This window comes from Oryctolagus cuniculus, chromosome 3 (assembly GCF_964237555.1).
Source record: "Oryctolagus cuniculus chromosome 3, mOryCun1.1, whole genome shotgun sequence".
Taxonomy (NCBI): domain Eukaryota; kingdom Metazoa; phylum Chordata; class Mammalia; order Lagomorpha; family Leporidae; genus Oryctolagus; species Oryctolagus cuniculus.
Window position 1 is genome coordinate 9,456,666 of NC_091434.1, and position 17,777 is coordinate 9,474,442.

The following is a 17,777-nucleotide window of genomic DNA, read 5'->3' on the forward strand; positions in this document are numbered from 1 at the left end:
CTGGTTCATGCTTCTTCCCCGAGCTGTGCAGCCAACATAGTAAATGATTCATGCAATGAGACTCCCGGGATGCAGCAAAACGATGAGCTTGGAGGCTGGTGCGCCTGGGCTGGGAGACGGCAGTTGCAGCCACCTGGTGCAGATGATAAATTTGCTGGCTGTGTGACAAGTGTTGGACGTACTCACATCCAGCCTGTCTGCTAAGTCAGAGGGTAGCCTGTCAGGCAACCACCTTCACTTTTCACTACCACGAAAGTTTCAGGCGATGCTAAGGTAGAATGTAAAGGCAGGGAAGGGGAGGAAAGAAGAGGTTCCAGGAGACATTTTGAGAAAGTTTTGTCCAAAGGCTGAACCACTTGGAACACAGAGACTCGGCAAATGGATCAGATGGTGGCAAATGGTAGTCGTGGAGGGAACTCTTCAGGCTTGAAGTTGGAATCAAGCACATGATCATTTTTCAAAGCAGTGGCTATGTGGCTGTGCACTTGTGGCTTGTACGCAATCAACACGAGTGTAAATTATTTGCAAAGTGTATGCGTAGGTCACCAGGACTCATCACGAACTCTGGTGGTCCTCCCTAAGTGATCAGATCTGAGCACTCTACTGAGCCGCAGTAGAACTGAGATGCCCTGGTGTTGGTGCTAAATGGACGTTGTAACACACCCCATGGAGCCTTGGACTCCAGCCTGCAACTGGAATTTGTAGAGACTGTTACAATCCTTGGAAATCAAGTGAATCACTCTTACTTGTCCTGCCAGAAAAATGAGTCTGCTGTCTCATGTGCACCAGGTATTGCCAAATGACATGGCTACTGATTTTGGGATGGAGCCTTGCTTCTGATTTCACAAAAAAATACCTTCCAACATGAATTTCTTTGTGGGGATTTATGTTGCTGCACCTGTGTATGTGAGCTGGCTCAGATGGAGCAGGGAATTCGCTGATAGCCTCTCTAAGCTCCATGAACGCAGGCTGGCAGACCTGAAATGCAAACCCAGGCTTCTGACATGTTGGCAAAATATTCACCAGAGTATCTGGACCCAAACTCAGATGTCACTTCATCCATCCTTTCTTGTCACACTCTCAGGGACCATCTAGGCTGGGCAGAGGGGTCATTTTGCTGTTAGGCTTCTAAGACATGGGCCTGTAGAGTTATCCTCTTGTTGGGTTCCCATCTGTGTTCTTCAGATTAGAACTTTTCAAGGCAAAGAATGACCAATTCTTGATTTCCATAACCACTAAAGATTTAGCTGTGGACATCTGGAAGTCGCAAATATGAGGATATTTCAATAAGCTCATTGAAAATGGAATTAAATGATAAAGTTTATTTTGGTGCAAAAAACTTTTGAAACCCATGAATAGTTTGCTCATACATTTTCCATGAATTTCTTCAAGACCTTATATGTGCATGGGTTTCAAAAGTTTTTGCACCAAAATAAACTTCTTTTAATTCTATTTTCTATAAACTTTTAACAATAAAGATTGATTTATTTGTTTTGAAGGCAGAGTTACAGAGAGAGAGGGAGAGACAGAGTGATATTCCATTTGCAGGTTCACTCCCCAGAAGGCTGCAATGGCTGGGTCTTGGCCAGGCCAAAGCCAGGAACCTGGAACTCCAACTTGGTCTCCCACATGGATAGCAGTGGCCCAGGCACTTGGGCCATCATCCACTGCTTTTCTGGGCACATTGGCAAGGAGGTGGATCAGAAGCAGAGTGCCTGGACTTGAGCTGGTGCTCACTTTAGATGCTGCTGTCACAGGCAGCAGGTTAATCTACTGTATCTCAATGCTGGCCCTCCCACAGACTTTTTGAGGCGCCCACATAGCCTCATCTGAAACAGGAATGGAGAAAGAGTTCTGAGGATTTCACAGGAAGACAGGCTCGCTCTCCCCCCACCCCCGAATCTCATTACCTAGTAACCAGAGTCCTACCCTGACAGTGATGGGTGGGGTGGGGTGGGTGTGTGAGTAGAGAAGGCACCCTCTTTTCCACGTGAGTTCAGCTTCTTTTTGAACTTACCTCTTTAATGTTCACAGTTCCTTTCAATTCTACTCATTCCCATTTGTTTGCAGGTCTGTAAGCAGGGCGTAACTTGCCACTCTTGATCTAATGCCAAGCGCAAAGATTGCTTCCTGAACTTCTGCCTTGTCAGGCTAGTACAGACTGGTGCTTTCAGGAAGAACGCAGGGTCCTTCTCAAGAATCCTCAGCTCTAGAGCGTGACCCTTCCAGGATAGCATGCTCCTCATTATCCACCCCTTTCCAGGAGCACAACTCTTCCCCTTCAGGGGCCACCCACCACGTGCCCCGTGCTGGACTTTCTACCTTTCCTTAAGAAAACATGTTTTCTAACTTAACGTTTGCAGCAAGCCAGTGCAGCATCCATTGTTATTTTAATCACAGAAATGAAGAAACCAGGGCTCAGGGGGATTTATTCAACAGTGGACCTGAAATTGAAAGCAACATTGATGTGGTCCTACTGTTTGGAAGGTGATCCTGTGGGTGTTTCCTTTGAGTAACTAATTGCATGATTTTTTGATTGTAAAAGGAATATCATTTTTTTGAGATAGCTGCAGAAGACTGATAACTGTAAAGAAGAAAATAAAGATCACTAGTAATCCTGCCTTTCAAAGATCACTTTTGCTAGCTCATTGCTGAGCAGAACTAAGACCTCAAATATGGACTTTGATCCCATGTGCTCACCCCAAGTGATGTCAGCTTCGCAGACTCCCCTTGTGGGGATACAGGGTAATATGTCTCAGATGGTCATATGGATTAAGTGAGGTGTTTTTTGTAGGTGTTTCTTAATCAATAGTAAGAAAACAATATATGCTTGCCGTTATCATTACATTACTCTCACCTTTTCAATGTGTAGGTAGACATTCTAAAGCCATATGTGGTTGTCAAATTATGTACTATCTGAGTAGTTCCTGTCTTTTGATGTCATTTTATTTTTTGCTAGTTAATTAATAACTGCATCTTATCAAGAGTTTAATATTAAGGTTAGGTCTCATTATTTGTTATAAATTGTGTTGGAGTTGATGGGGTGGTAGGAGAGTACAAGGGTGGGAGAAATGTAGCTATGCCTGTAACATTTATTTATTTTTAATAATTATCTGAAGACTCTAAAGCAAATACTAAAGTGTTAAGACTTATTAACTCTGCTGTGTACATGATCATCTGTGCTTATTTTCTGAGCTTGTCTATGAATGTGCAATAGTTGAGCATTTCACATTGAAAGTTGTGATTCTAGGATGAATTTCCTTAAGCATGAAGCTTTCTGCATTTTTCAGGGCAATTTCCCCAGCACAAATCCTAAAATGCGTGGAAGTATGTTCCTCTGAGAGCACAGAAGGGTGATGCATCAAGTTACAGTCTCTGTTTCTATGTATAGCTGTCAACCGTGGTTATCATATCTTTAAATAATATTTGGGATCTGGTAGCTGCATTGCATTTTTTAATAATTAATGAAGCTGAACAGTGTTCTATTTGTATCCCTTTAATGGATTCCTCTTTACTTCCTTTGCCCATTTTTTTTTCTGAGGCATATTCCTGGGTTTCTTAATGATTTGTGACAGGTCACTGTGCGTTAAGTGCATTAATTAGCTCTTAGTCTTTGTTATCCATAGAAGGTAATTCTTCCCGTTTGATGGCTCTTACACGTTAAGCTACTGTTGCAAGGACAGGGAAGGCTTTCATAGTGCCAAGGCCACAACTCACGCCCAGCCCTTTGCTTGCTCTGGCCTTCAGACCTGCAGTGGAAGTCCGGGCACATGGCAGAGAGCCTCACCAACATGCCCCGGCACTCGCTGTACATCATCATCGGAGCCCTCTGCGTCGCCTTCATCCTCATGCTGATCATCCTCATCGTGGGGATTTGCCGCATCAGCCGCATCGAGTACCAGGGCTCTTCCAGGCCCGCCTATGAGGAGTTCTACAACTGCCGCAGTATTGACAGCGAGTTCAGCAATGCCATCGCCTCCATCCGGCATGCCAGGTGGGCTTCTGGCGGTGGCAGGGGGCATGGGAGACGCTGCTTGCATGTGCACTTTCTGGATATCATGGTTATAATAGATATAGGACTTTACACCTGCAAGAAGACTCTAAAGAATCAAACAGACACAACATAGTCATGGGGGCAACAGGCTAGCCAGGTCATGCTGCTAGCTTTTGTTTTGGTTACACTGAATACTTTCATTCGTTTGATTTGTGTTGATCTGTGAGTAACTATGTGATTCCTAATTCCCACGAGTTGAAGCATCTTCTGATAATTTCTTTTTTGGACTGTTGAACTGTGCTGCTCTTCAAGCAGTTGACATGGATATAAACAATTCTGATCGATTTGTGGGCTTACAGAAGGAAAGAAGAAACAGCTTGCATTCTGCTTTTAGAGTCCATGCTATATAAAACAAAGTCCTTCTGTGGAGGAGACTCCCAAAGGCCTGATGGTAATGTGGTTGTCAGGGAAAGTGTACGCTCCAGGCCAGAGGTACAGTCCTAACGACTGCATTTCCTGTGTATTTTAGACAGATCATTTCACAGTTCCACAAACACTGTAGAAGAGATAAGTCAACCTCGGTTACAACAGTCATGTTAAATTACAAATATTAAAGAGTTGTACAAACAGCTTCTAACCCGTTATAAACAGATGATGTAATATAAAGAGTATTTATTCTAAAAATAATAGCAATATTGTCTGTTGAAGGAAGCCATCTTTTCTTTTCGCCGGTAGACTAACCTGAAGTGAGCAATTCAGAAAGTCAGTGTGCTGTAGAAAACCCTGGACTGAACTTGGTGCCTTACGGTTGGAGTCAAGGGAACTATGGGCTATCTGATCTCTGCTGGTTTGTCCTGTATTGGTCAAGACACATGCATACCAAATTCTGTCTCAGTAGTACAGAAGCTGGGGTTCAAAAATGTTTTCTTTCTCCAAAAGAAAACCCCCAGTCTAAGTGTCAGATTTTGTAGTGATCTTGTTGCTCCAGAAAGACACAACCCGGCTTCCAGGAAGAAGGGAACTTGGGAGGCATGGGAGGTGTGGATGCTCTGCTGAAATGCCCAGATGGACCTGAACCCAGCCTACGATGCGGCTGGGAGGGAGGAAGGAGAGCTTGACCTTCTCCACTAACTCAGGTCCCACACAGCTGCTCATCTTGACTCCTGCCTTCTGGGGTCAGTTCAGGCAACAAAGCTTCTAGAAAGCACAATCTTTCCTTTGGCCCTTATTTCTGTGTCTCTAGAGGATGCTGGCACATAGTAGATGTTCCTGAAATTTGAGGTCTGAAGCGAGTGGGAGTTCTCAGCGAGGGGTTGGCCTAGGAAGTCTTGACCTGCTCAAGAGATTCATCCCAGAGCATCAGATCCATTTGTGACCTGAGCCTAGGGCAGTATTGGCAGGATCCTGAAATCACCGGGCCAGAGATTGGATGGACTCTTTTGGTGTTCCAGAGGCTCCTCTCTCCTCTCCCTTCCTCAAGGGGCTTAGATCATCAGGAGAGAGCAGAATCCAAGGCTTTTTTCCCTTCATTCAACAAGGAGCCCCCAGGAAATCAGATTCCCCCACCCCCAGGGTTATTTGAAGCTAAGACTATTCAGGGACCAAGAAGAGGAGCCTTGTATTTTAGCGCCAGCATAGTTGGAGATCAGTTCTTCTGCCCGTTTAGGTTCCTGGGAAGGAAAGAATCAACTTGAAAGCATTTACAAACCTGGATTTTATTTGGGGCTGAATTTTATCTGAAGTACTTAGGGCAGATTTCCTAACCAACAAGCTCCTACATGCACCAGTGACAGCAGATGAAACAAATGATATTATGGCAATACCTTCCCAAACTAGCTGGAATTCAGGAGAACCTCTCTCCTGGCAGCTGATCCAGCTGATTCAGCTGCAGTCTATCATTTCTGTAGCACGGCTGTTAGAGGTTGCGACTGGGTCGCTGGCTCACTGGCCCAGTTTGCTCCCTTTTCTGGGAAACTCTACAAAGGCATTCGCAAATACTTGGTCGTTTGGATGTTATGCTCTCTGTGGTCTGTTTTACAGGCTGTCTCCCTGTAAAAGGAGGTTAGGTTGAAGTAGAATGAACATGGCCCAGTGGCTGTGTAGGAAGTATGTTGAGTGGGGCACCTGTGACACTCATGAGTGACTGAAGACATGTCTTGCGATGCTGAGGTCAGCTGTCAGTGGGTGTTGGCACTGGGTTGAAAAGGTGGCCCCTTCTTTCTCCTTCCGAGAGTCATCTGTTCCTTAGTAGATTTGCTTACACCCAGGCAGGACAGAGTTTGTAACTGATCAGCAGGAGCAAAGCCATGGCTCGCTGGCCTCTGGTGCTGAGGTCATATCTTGGTTGCTGAGAGCTCGCAGCTGTCCCAGCCAGATGGGCCTGATCTCAGAAAGCAGAGAGGGGAGCCCTGGATGCACATGCTCGCTTTCCTTCAGCGGCTGCAAACCCTATGGTTTGGGCCTTTCTCGTCACTGGTTCCACCGACATTCTCTTAGACTTTTGTGGAGAATGCGAATTAGAAGGATGTATATGGTTTAACCTGCCTCTTGCCACATTTTTAAAACATTTATTTATTTCATGAATATAAATTTAATAATTACAACTTTAGGAATACAGTCATTCTTCCCACCATACCAGCCTTCCCAACCATAATCTCACTGCTCCTCCTCCTCCCTCTCCCCTTCCCAGTCCCATTCTCCATTAAGATTAGTTTTCAATTCACATTGTACACAGAAGACCAACTGTATACTAAGTAAAGATTTCAACAGTTTGCACACACACAGAAAAACTGTTTGAGAACTAGTTTAATTGTTGACTCTCATAATACAACTCATTGAGAACAGAGATCCTGCATGGGAAGTTAGTGCACAGTGACTCCTGTTGTTAATTTAACAATTAACACTCTAATGTATGACGTCAGTGATCACCCAAGGCTCTTGACATGAGCCACCTAGGTTATGGGAGCCTTTTGAATCCACAACCTCCATCAGTATTTATTTTTATTTTTTAACTTTTATTTAATAGATATAAATTTCCAAAGTACATCTTTTGGATTATAGCAGCTTTTCCCCCCATAACCTCCCTCCACCCGCAACCATCCCATCTCCCACTCCCTCTCCCATCCCATTCACATCAAGATTCACTTTTAATTATCTTTACATACAGAAGATGAATGTAGTATATAATAAATAAATATTTCAACAGTTTGAACCCACACAGAAACACAAAGTATAAAGTACTATTTGAGTAGTAGTTATAGCATTAATTCACATAGTATAACACATTAAGGACCGAGATCCTACATGGGGAGTAAGTGCACAGTGACTCCTGTTGTTGATTTAACAATTGACACTCTTATTTATGACATCAGTAATCACCCTAGGCTCTTGTCATGAGTTGCCAAGGCTATGGAAGCCTCTTGAGTTTGCCAACTTTGAAATTATGTAGACAAGACCATAGTCAAAGTGGAAGTTCTCTCCTCCCTTCAGAGAAAGGTACCTCCTTTGATGGCCCATTCTTTCCACTGGGATCTCACTCGCAGAGATCTTTCATTTAGGTCTTTTTTTGTTGTTGTTGCCAGAGTGTCTTGGCTTTTCATGCCTGAAATAATCTCATGGACTTTTTAGCTGGATCTGAATGCCTTAAGGGCTGATTCTGAGGCCAGAGTGCTGTTTAGGACATGTGCCATTCTATGAGTCTGCTGTGTATCCTGCTTCCCATGTTGGATTGTTCTCTCCTTTTTAATTTTATCAGTTATTATTAGCAGACACTAGTCTTATTTATATGATCCCTTTGATTCCTAATCCTATCATTATAATCAATTATGAATTGAAACTGATCACTTGGGTTAGTACGATGGCATTGGTACATGCCACCTTGATATGATTGAATTGGAATCCCCTGGCATGTTTCTAACTCTCCCATTAGGGTTAAGTCTGATTGAGCATGTGCCAAACTGTACATCTCCTCCCTCTCTTATTCCCACGCTTATATTTAATGGAGATTGTTTTTCAGTTAAATTTAAACACATAAGAATAATTGTGTGTTAGTTAAAGAGTTCAACCAATGGTATTAAGTGGAACAAAAAAATACTAAAAGGAATAAAGTAGTAAGTTGTTCCTCGGCAGTCAGGACAAGGACTGATCAGTCATTTTTTTTTGACAGGCAGAGTTAGAGAGAGACAGAGAGAAAGGTCTTCCTTCCATTAGTTCACCCCCAGATGGCTGCTACGGCCAGCGCGCTGTGCCAATCCAAAGCCAGGAGCCAGGTGCTTCCTCCTGGTCTCCCATGCGGGTGCAGGGCCCAAGGACCTGGGCCATCCTCCACTGCACTCCCGGGCCACAGCAGAGAGCTGGACTGGAAGAGGAGCAACCGGGACAGAATCCAGTGCCCCAACCGGTGCCGCAGGCGGAGGATTAGCCAAGTGAGCCACGGTGCCAGCCAGGTCATTGTTTCTCATAGTGTCCATTTCACTTCAATGGATTTCCTTTTAGGTGCTCAGTTAGTTGTCACCGATCAGGGAGAACATATGATATTTGTCCCTTTGGGACTGGCTTATTTCACTCAGCATGATGTTTTCTAGATTCCTCCATTTTGTTGCAAATGACCGGGTTTCATTGTTTTTTTACTGTTGTATAATATTCTATAGAGTACATGTCCAATAATTTCTTTATCCAGTCTTCTGTTGATGGCCATTTAGGTTGATTCCAGGTATTAGCTATTGTGAATTGAGCTGCAATAAACATTGAGGTGCAGACAGCTCTTTTATTTGCCAATTTAATTTCCTTTGGGTAAATTCCAAGGAGTGGGATGGTTGGGTTGTATGGTATGGTTATATTCAGGTTTCTGAATATAACCTCCATCAGTATTTAGACAGGACCATAAGCAAAGTGGAAATCCTTTCCTCCCCTTAGAAAAATTGCATCCTTCTTTGACTGGGACTCCGTTGGGGTTTCAGTCAGAGAGATCCTTCATGTAGGACATTTTTACCACAGTGTCTTGGCTTTCCATGCCTGAAATGCTCTTATGGGCATTTAAACCAGACCAGGAAGTCTTAAGGGCTTATTCTGAGGTTAGAGTGTTACTTAATGTGATTGTCATTCTATGAGTCTGCTGTTTGGACTGCTTCCCATGTTGAAACATTCTCTCCTTGTTAATTCTATTATTATTACCAGATATTTGCTCTATTTATATGATCACTTTAACACCGAATCCTATCTATATGTTCACCTTAACACATAATATGATCACTTTTTTTTTTTTGGACAGGTTGAGTTATAGACAGTGAGAGAGAGACAGAGAGAAAGGTCTTCCTTCCGTTGGTTCACTCCCCTAATGCCTGCCATGGCCGGCACTGCGCCAATCCGAAGCCAGGAGCCAGGTGCTTCCTCCTGGTCTCCCATGAGGGTACAGGGGCCCAAGCACTTGGGCCATCCTCCGCTGCCCTCCTGGGCCACAGCAGAGAGCTGGACTGGAAGAGGAGCAACCAGGACTAGTACCTGGCACCCCAACTGGGACTAGAACTTGGGGTGCCGGCGCCGCTGGTGGAGTTTTAGCCAAGTGAGCCATGGCGCCGGCCTAATATGATCACTTTAACACCTAATCCTATCTATATGTTCACCTTAACACTTAATATGATCACTTTAACACTTAAGATGGCATTTCTACCACCAAGCTTAGTGGGATTTGGGGTCCCATGACAAATTTTGAAACTGTACCATTAGAAATAAGTCCATAGGGATGTATACAGAACTATAGTGTTACAGTGAAAAACTTCTTCCCCCTTCTCTAATTCCCACTCTTATTTTTTACTGAGATCCATTTTTAATTGACTTTATACACATAAGATTAACTTTATTTATTTGAGAGACAATGTTACAGAGAGAGAAAAGAGAGAAAGAAAGATGTCTTCTATCCTCTGGTTCACTCCCCAAATGGCCACAATGCCCAGAGCTGGGCCGATCTGAAACCAGGAGCCAGGAGCTTATTCTGTGTCTCCCACGTGGGTGCAGGGGCCCAAGGACTTGAGCCATCTTCTACTGTCTTCCCAGGCCATAATCAGAGATTAGATTGGAAGAGGAGCAGATGGGACATGAACTGATGCCTATGTGGGATGCTGGCTGTGCAGGTGGAGGCTTAACCCACTACACCACAATGCCATCTCCACACCTGTGGAATTTGAACAGGGTTTGCAACAGCTGCTATGTTGAAGGACTGGGATTCCAGGCCCATGCCTGACTGCTCCCTCTTCTGGGGCTGGCCATGTAGGTCTGACTTCTACAAGCTTATCTTTGTAACCTCATTATGCTTCCTGACCCTTTCCAGTTTGAGGTCAGCCCTGTTGGCACCATGCCAGGTGGCTTAGTCAAGCAGTCTGCATGTAAAGTGATGCTCCTTGTTTGTTCTTCAACTTTGCACACACAGTGAGCCAGACTCAGTGAATCTTCAACACCCACCCTCAATCCAACATGTAATTTTATGTTCCTTTGAACTATTGCTTCTTAATGGATGAGCAAAATGGAAACATCCAATTTTCTAGATTTTGAGGAAATAGATTCTTCTTCAAACTATGAAGTCATATAAAACGTTTTTTAAAAGATATATTCAATGTATTAAGTTGTTTGGATCTTTCCTCTTGATCAATTATAAGTTAATAAGCTGATTAATAAGACTTTCTGGTCCTTATGCTGAAGTTCTCATAGGAAACCATCTCATGGTTACTAGATTAGGATGTGGAGAGATTTTCATTGGGTAGCTGGATTTTTTTAAATTATTATTTGTAAGTAGTAAATTATTACCAATGTGTCTGGCTATTTTATGAGAAATTGTCAAAATGTTTGTACCTTTTTTCCTTTTTTTAAAAAGATTTATTTATTTTTTGAAAGTCAGAGTTACACAGAGAGAGGGGAGGAGACAGGAGCCAAGAGCTTCCTCTGGGTCTCCCACATGAGCACAGGGGCCCAAGGACTTGGGTCATCTTCTGCTTTCCCAGGCCATAGCAGAGAGCTGGATTGGAAGTGGGGCAGCTGGGCCTGGAACCGGTGCCCATATGGGATGCTGGCACTGCAGGCCATTGCGCCACAGCGCCAGCCCCAAAATGTTGTACCTTGAAGTAGTTTCTGGAAAGATCCCATAAGCCTTTCCTACTCTCAGGTTAGGCTGGAGTCTGGCCCACACCCATATGAGTACAATCCCAGACTCAGTGAAGCTTCACATTTCAGAAATGGTTTTGCTTAAGCCTTGCTAAGTTTTGCAGGAATAGCTGTGGATCTCTTGGGATAGAAGGTGTTGGCTCTAACCTTGTTGCCTGTCTGGCACTGATACGCCTTCTGCCCTTGAACGAATTAGAGTGAAAGATTGATAAATGTGTGCAAATAAAAGATTATTTGAAGAATGCACTGTTTTGTCATTTGCCTCTGGATCCTACTCCTCATCTCCATCCACAGAAGATGTAAGGAAAATAGAGGGAAAGAAGAGAGGTAGGACAAAAGCCATGGTAAATGAGTCCCTTTGATTCAGAAGGGCTGCATCCTACTAACCTTTTCAAAATTCAAGGTTTTTTTTTTTGAAATTTCCTTTAAATGAACCCTCCTGGACTTTAAATAGTTAAAAAATATAGTCTATAAAAAGATGGGGGAAATGGTGGGTTCTTGTAAAAGATTGTTTAAATACTGTTGCACTCCAGGGATTTTGGGAAGGGTAGGGTCTTGAATGGGAAGAGACCACCCAGGAGTTGAATTAGCTTTACTTTAATAATTGCCATGTTAAGACTGGCTTGGCAGGAAGTCCTGAAATTGTATTTTGGCTCCCCTGGCTTCGGGGAGTTACTCCTGCTATCCAGGAGATTTTTGGTGTTGGCAAATGTATTGGGATGATGGCTTGTGTATTAGTGGGGTTTGGGAGGTGGGTGGGTTTGCATGGTGGATGCTGAAAGACTGTGTAGACAGATAACTCTGTATTTGAGGGTGTTTCTGCCCTTTACCCTTCTGTGTTGGGGTCTCAGAGGACCTCAAACCTTATAGTTTATCCCTGAAAATGCCGCCGGAGAGGCTACCTGTCCACGACTCAGGGAAGATTGCCCCACCATTCTGCATTTCAGGCTCTATGGCAGGTGTAACCTAAACTTCCCCTCCAAGGTTTATAAGTCTCAGAAGAAAAACACAATTCAACACCTGTTATGTAGAAACTTATACCTTTGGTTGGTCTATGTTTTGTGAAATCCATTCTTTGCTCTTGCACCAAGCACTCATGTTTATACACATTCAGTGTTAATATCAGGATTCTTAAACTTCTGTACCTGCTAGAGAATATAGTCAAGAGTGTATTCTTTTTTTCCCAAAGAAGCATTTTACTTAAGGAATGCAAACTTCATGCATTTCATAAGTACAACTTTAGGAATATAGTTATTCTTCCCACCATACCCATCCTCCTACCCACAATCTCACCGCTCCTCCTCCTCCCTCTCCCCTTCCCAGTCCCATTCTCCATTAAGATTAGTTTTCAATTCACATTGTACACAGGAGACCAACTCTATACTAAGTAAAGATTTCAACAATTTGCACACACACAGAAAAACTGTTTGAGAACTAGTTTTACAGTTGACTCTCATAATACAACTCATTGAGAACAGAGATCCTGCATGGGAAGTTAGTGCACAGTGACTACTGTTGTTAATTTAACAATTAACACTCTAATGTATGACATCAGTGATAACCTGAGGCTCTTGACATGCGCTGCCTAGGCAATGGAAGCCTTTTGAGTCCACAAACTCTGTCAATATTTGGACAAGGTCATAAGCAAAGTGAACGTTCTCTCCTCCTTTCAGAGAAAAGTACACCCTTTTTTGATGGCTACTGCTTTCTGCTGGGATCTCAGTCACAGGGACCCTTCATGTAGGACATTTATTTTGCCAGAATGTCTTGGCTTTCCATGCCTGAAATGCTCTCATGGGCTTTTCAGCCAGACCAGGATGCCTTAAGGGCTGATTCTGAGTTCAGAGTACTACTTAAAGTGATTGCCATTCTATGAGTCTGCTGTTTGGACTACTTCCCGTGTTGGAACATTCTCTCCTTTTTAATTAATAAAATATTCTTATGTTTCCGTTTGATTCTTGAGTGTAAGTTATTTTCACCACTTGCATTTAATAGGACTTGAGATCTTATATTTATCCAACAGAATCCTGTTTCTCTGTTATTTCAGATTTGGAAAGAAATCCCGGCCTGCGATGTATGATGTGACCCCTATCGCCTATGAGGATTACAGTCCGGATGACAAGCCCTTGGTCACACTGATTAAAACAAAGGATTTGTAATTTTTTTTGGATTATTTTTCAAAAAGATGGGATACTACACTCATTTAAATATTTTTAAGAAAATAAAAAGCTTAAGAAATTTAAAATGTTAGCTGCTCAAGAGTTTTCGGTAGAATATTTAAGAACTAATTTTCTGCAGCTTTTAGTTTGAGAAAAATATTTTAAAAATACAGAATTTGTGAATTCCATATACTACGTTTTAATGTACTTCCAGCTCTCTAAACTGTATGCTTCTACTAGTGTGTGCTGTTTTCATGGTAGACACTATCACAAAACCCAGGTGAAGTTCTGTGGTTGTTACAGAGTAAGTCTAATCAAGAAGTTTCTGTTGATGTCCAAGTGCTGGCTTTCTGAGTAGAGTTAGAAGAACATGTAAGTAGAGTATGATGCATAATACAGTATACCCGTTACTTAAAAAGAAGTCTGAAATGTTTGTTTTGTGAAAAAGACACTAGTTACATTTATTATTCCTAACCGAATGAAATTAGCCTCTGCCTTATTCGGTGCATGAGTACGTGATTAATTTCTGCATTGTTTGGTTGAACTTTGCAGAACCACTCTTTCAAGTTTGTTTTTGTCATTTGTGTAACAGTCTTCAAACAAGGCCTTGAAAACATACACAATGAAAAGGCCTAGTGAGGCAAATTACAATTGAGTTCAGTCTCTATTTTTTCTTTAAAAAATCAGGTTTTTATATTGTGAGTAAATTGAATTTACATTTGAGTTGTCTGTTACTAAGAGGTAGTCAATGTAAGAGAGTACTGGTTCCTTCAGTAGTGAGAATTTCTCATAGTGCATCTTTATTTATATCCAGGACATTCTTGTGGCTGTATTTGATTGATATGTGCTTCTTCTGATTCTTGCTAATTTCAGAGAATATCGAATAAATGTTATCAAGTCAAGGATGCACTTGTCTCTCGTGTTCTTTTAAAATGATATAAAATGTTTTGGATTTGATGTTGGTTGTCAAACCAGCACTCCTGCTATTCATGGCATTTGAAATACCCTAAGGGAAACACCTACAATGGTTTGCATGTGGTTTCAGTGAGCTCCCAAAGGCTTCCTTTATGACATGTTTCGTCCCCAAGGTGACAATATGGGAGGTGATGGAAGCTTTAAGAGGTGGGGCCCCTAGGAGGCCCTTAAATTACCAGGAAGCTGCCCTCAGAAGGGATTAAAGAGGCTCTTGTGAGACCCTGAGCAAGTTCAAGAGGTAGTCATTAGAGAAGTGAGGCTGACCCCTCATTTTCTCTCTAGCTTTCTGTTTGGACATGTGGTCTCCTCCTTGTACACATGCTCCTATATTGAGATTCCATGCACTGTTGGACCTCATGAGAAGCTGAACCAGTGAGCCAGTGGGACCACCTGACCTTGGACTTTGAATCTCCAGAACCGTAAGCTAAGTTGAATTCTGTTCGTTATAAAGTTAGTCAACCTCAAGTATGTTGTATCATTGCAAATCAGACTAACACAGCATCTCTGTGGCTGCCAGAGCTGTTTCTGTGCTTTCCTGACTTTCTAATAATCAGCAAACCCACTCTTGGTACTTGTTAATATGAAAGTTGTGAAAAAAAAATAGCAAGAATCCTCATTTGAAGTTTTGCACCTGAATTTCCCAGTGAAATGCAACACAGTGAATGCTGAGGTGCACTGAAATCCAGAGATACGTCTAGCTACGTCTAGCTTCGTGATCAGGCACTTGGCAACCTCAAGAGATACCTTACATACTGCTGACTGTGGGGATCAAATGAAATTGCCTCAGCAGACAGCTCCTTTGTCCATCGACACAGAAGGTATTTTAGGGCTGCCCTGTATTCAATTCCATCTTGTATTCAACTGCTGGGCTGAAGTCCTAGAGTCATTTTTAAAAAAATGTAATTGTAACTTCACATGGAATTGTTTGGTGAGACCACAAGAAGTCCTGAAAGCAGGTGTGTGTGTGTGGCGGGGGGGGGTTGAAGCACAAAGAATGATTTAAAGATGGTTTTCCTTCTCTCTCTGCCCTTAAAACATCTGTCCACAGTTTTGCACATGGCATAGCAATACACTCCTTGCTTGCTAAGTGATGCAGTGCAGTGGTCTGATATTTTTAGATTGTTGAAGTGTTTGGAAATGAAGGCAGAACAAAATATTAACTGTCACTTGAGCAACCCCTAGGATACACAGCAGAGAGCGTGACACAGACACGTGGACTCCCATCTTCTGTAAAGGACCCTATTGGTCGTGTGGCTCACAGGGGCCTCTGTCAACACCAGGAAGGAACCTGGTGTGAGTTGAATTCCATTTTCTGGTCTCTGCTATATGCTACGATTTGATGTTTGGGCTGTTGGTCCTCTCTGCTTGTTTTTCCTTGTCAGAAGCTGCTCTGATCACATCCTCATGTCATCTCCAGTCTTTCTAATTCTTAAGTTCATTGTAGGTGGTGCCCCTTAAAGATTGGTGTGAAAGATGAAATGGTTTTTATCAATCAGTTTGTCTTTTGAAAGGAGTTTCATGAAGCCTGCTGGTTCAGGTTTTGGGTAGAGCCTGATGATAGTATGAGAGCAGACACTGAACACATTAAAGACATTGGTTTATTCATGGACATTCAAGAAAAATAATTCATGTCCCTGAGCACTTGGTCTGCAGCAGGCAGACAGTGAGCATTGAAAGGCAACAGAAGGAGGCTGGCTCCTGAGTTTGCAGCTTGTTTGAACCAGACCTTCATCTAATAAACAGAGAAATACAGAATTTCACTTTGAAGAGCATGGTGATGGAGACTGAGCTCTGTTCTAGGGCAGCTTGTGTGTAGCAAAGTGGATTAGAATCTTGCTTTAATCATTTACATGCTGATGACTTTCGGCAAGTAACTCCCCGGGTCTAAGCTTCATAATTTGGAAAATGGGAATAATGACAGGACCTCCCCTGAAGGGTCTTTGTGACAATTAAACACAGACTGCACGTCAATGACTGAGCCCACCTCCAGCACACCCTGAGCTTTCGGCACTTGTGAGCCGTTGTTACTGTGTTGTTCTCGCTTTAGGCACAGTGGGCTGACATGCTCAGTTTGGTGGTTAGTGACTGTGATCTGCAGTTCAGATGTTATGAAGTTGTCAATCATCCTAAAGCGAAGAGCGAATTCTCTAAGTGTGCCAAGCACTTCAGCATCTTACCTACATTGTTACTTGCATTGCCTGCGAAAACAGTGGCAAGCAAGAGTAAACTGCCACTTAGGATTGCTTGAACTGGTGATGGTCTCCCAACTTAGTGGAGCTCGAACCAGCCCTGTTCCAGTGTGTGAGTTTCCACATTCAAGGGAACTGTATGCCACAGAGGGGTCCTGCCATCTAGATATGGTGCAGCCATGGCTCCAGCTCATGGTGGGGCTTTTCCAAAGCTCTTCATTCTTGCAAAGAAATGCCACACACACACAGGTAAGTTCTTTCCCAGTGGGTTTAACAGTGGAGAGCTGGCTTCTTTGATGCATATAGCAAAGACTACACTCAGCACAGTGAGACCTGTATCCCCTGGTCTTGGATCACCAATCCAGACCTTGTCACTTAGTGATTCTGACATAGTGGTTTCTGCTTTTTCTTTTCATGCAAATTTAGTGGGTTTTTTTGGTTATTGTTTTTAAGCAATTTGATCTGGTTGTGATTTTCTTCAAGAACTAAGAGGTATCTGGGAATTTGATATGACACTTTCCCCAAATAATGCTGTAGATCAAGTCAAAGTGATATTTCAGGTATAAGTATCTTTACATCAACATTTTTACTATTAAAAAATGTTCAAGTTTTTGTATGATGACAAACATAAAAACCGTAAGGAAGAAAGACATGTGTGAAGTAATTAGGACATTTTAGGTAACCCCTCATAGCAACCTACAGGCAGTCGGTGCCTACACCACGCCCTTTCCCTGGTTTTCTTCCTATGCATCATAGAATCGTGAATGCCAGAATGGCTTTTCCTAGCTTTCTTTGCCTTTAGAGGTGAGTTTGCGGCTCAATGTTCGTCAGTAGGACTTTTCAGGAAATCTCTGTGGCATGCTAAACGTATTTTCCCCCTTGACCAGAAACAGCTGAAGTCCATGGAGAATCATCAGATGTTTCTGAACACAGGAAAGATGAGTTTATGAAGCTGCAATAAGAAAGGGCATAGACTTTGACTCTATCCATGGCAAGATGACCTTAACCCTGGTGGGAGTATTTCTCCACTCAAGTGTCTTCAGCTACCTAATGGGGAGAGAAGTGACTAATTTAGACAAGGCTGGTAAACTATAGCCCAGAGACCAAAATACAGCCCCGTAGCTTGCTTTCCTACCACTTCAGAGCTAAGAGTGATTGTTGTGTATGTTGATTTCTAATAAGCTTTTTATCTCAGAATAGATTTTTTAATTCAAAATTTTAAAATTTTATTTATTTGCAAGACAAAAAACATCCATCTGCTCACTCACTCTCCAAATGCCTGCAACAGATGGGGTGGGGCCAGGCCAA

At 42.7% G+C, this 17,777-nt stretch overlaps 2 protein-coding genes across 2 annotated transcripts in view; both read left to right on the forward strand.

Moving 5' to 3' along the window:
• DNER (delta/notch like EGF repeat containing) overlaps positions 1–14,210 on the forward strand; it is a 426,443-nt gene extending 412,233 nt beyond the window's left edge. The window contains exons 12-13 of the mRNA XM_008259280.3: positions 3,748–3,994; positions 13,194–14,210. Of these exons, the coding sequence (XP_008257502.2) occupies positions 3,748–3,994; positions 13,194–13,305 (359 nt within the window). The 3' untranslated portion in view covers positions 13,306–14,210. The remainder of the gene's footprint in view (positions 1–3,747; positions 3,995–13,193) is intronic.
• Positions 14,211–14,477: 267 nt separating this feature from the next.
• The window catches only part of PID1 (phosphotyrosine interaction domain containing 1), a 349,321-nt gene continuing 346,021 nt past the window's right edge, over positions 14,478–17,777 (forward strand). The window contains exon 1 of the mRNA XM_051849081.2: positions 14,478–14,699. The gene's annotated coding sequence lies outside the window, so the exon portion shown is untranslated. The remainder of the gene's footprint in view (positions 14,700–17,777) is intronic.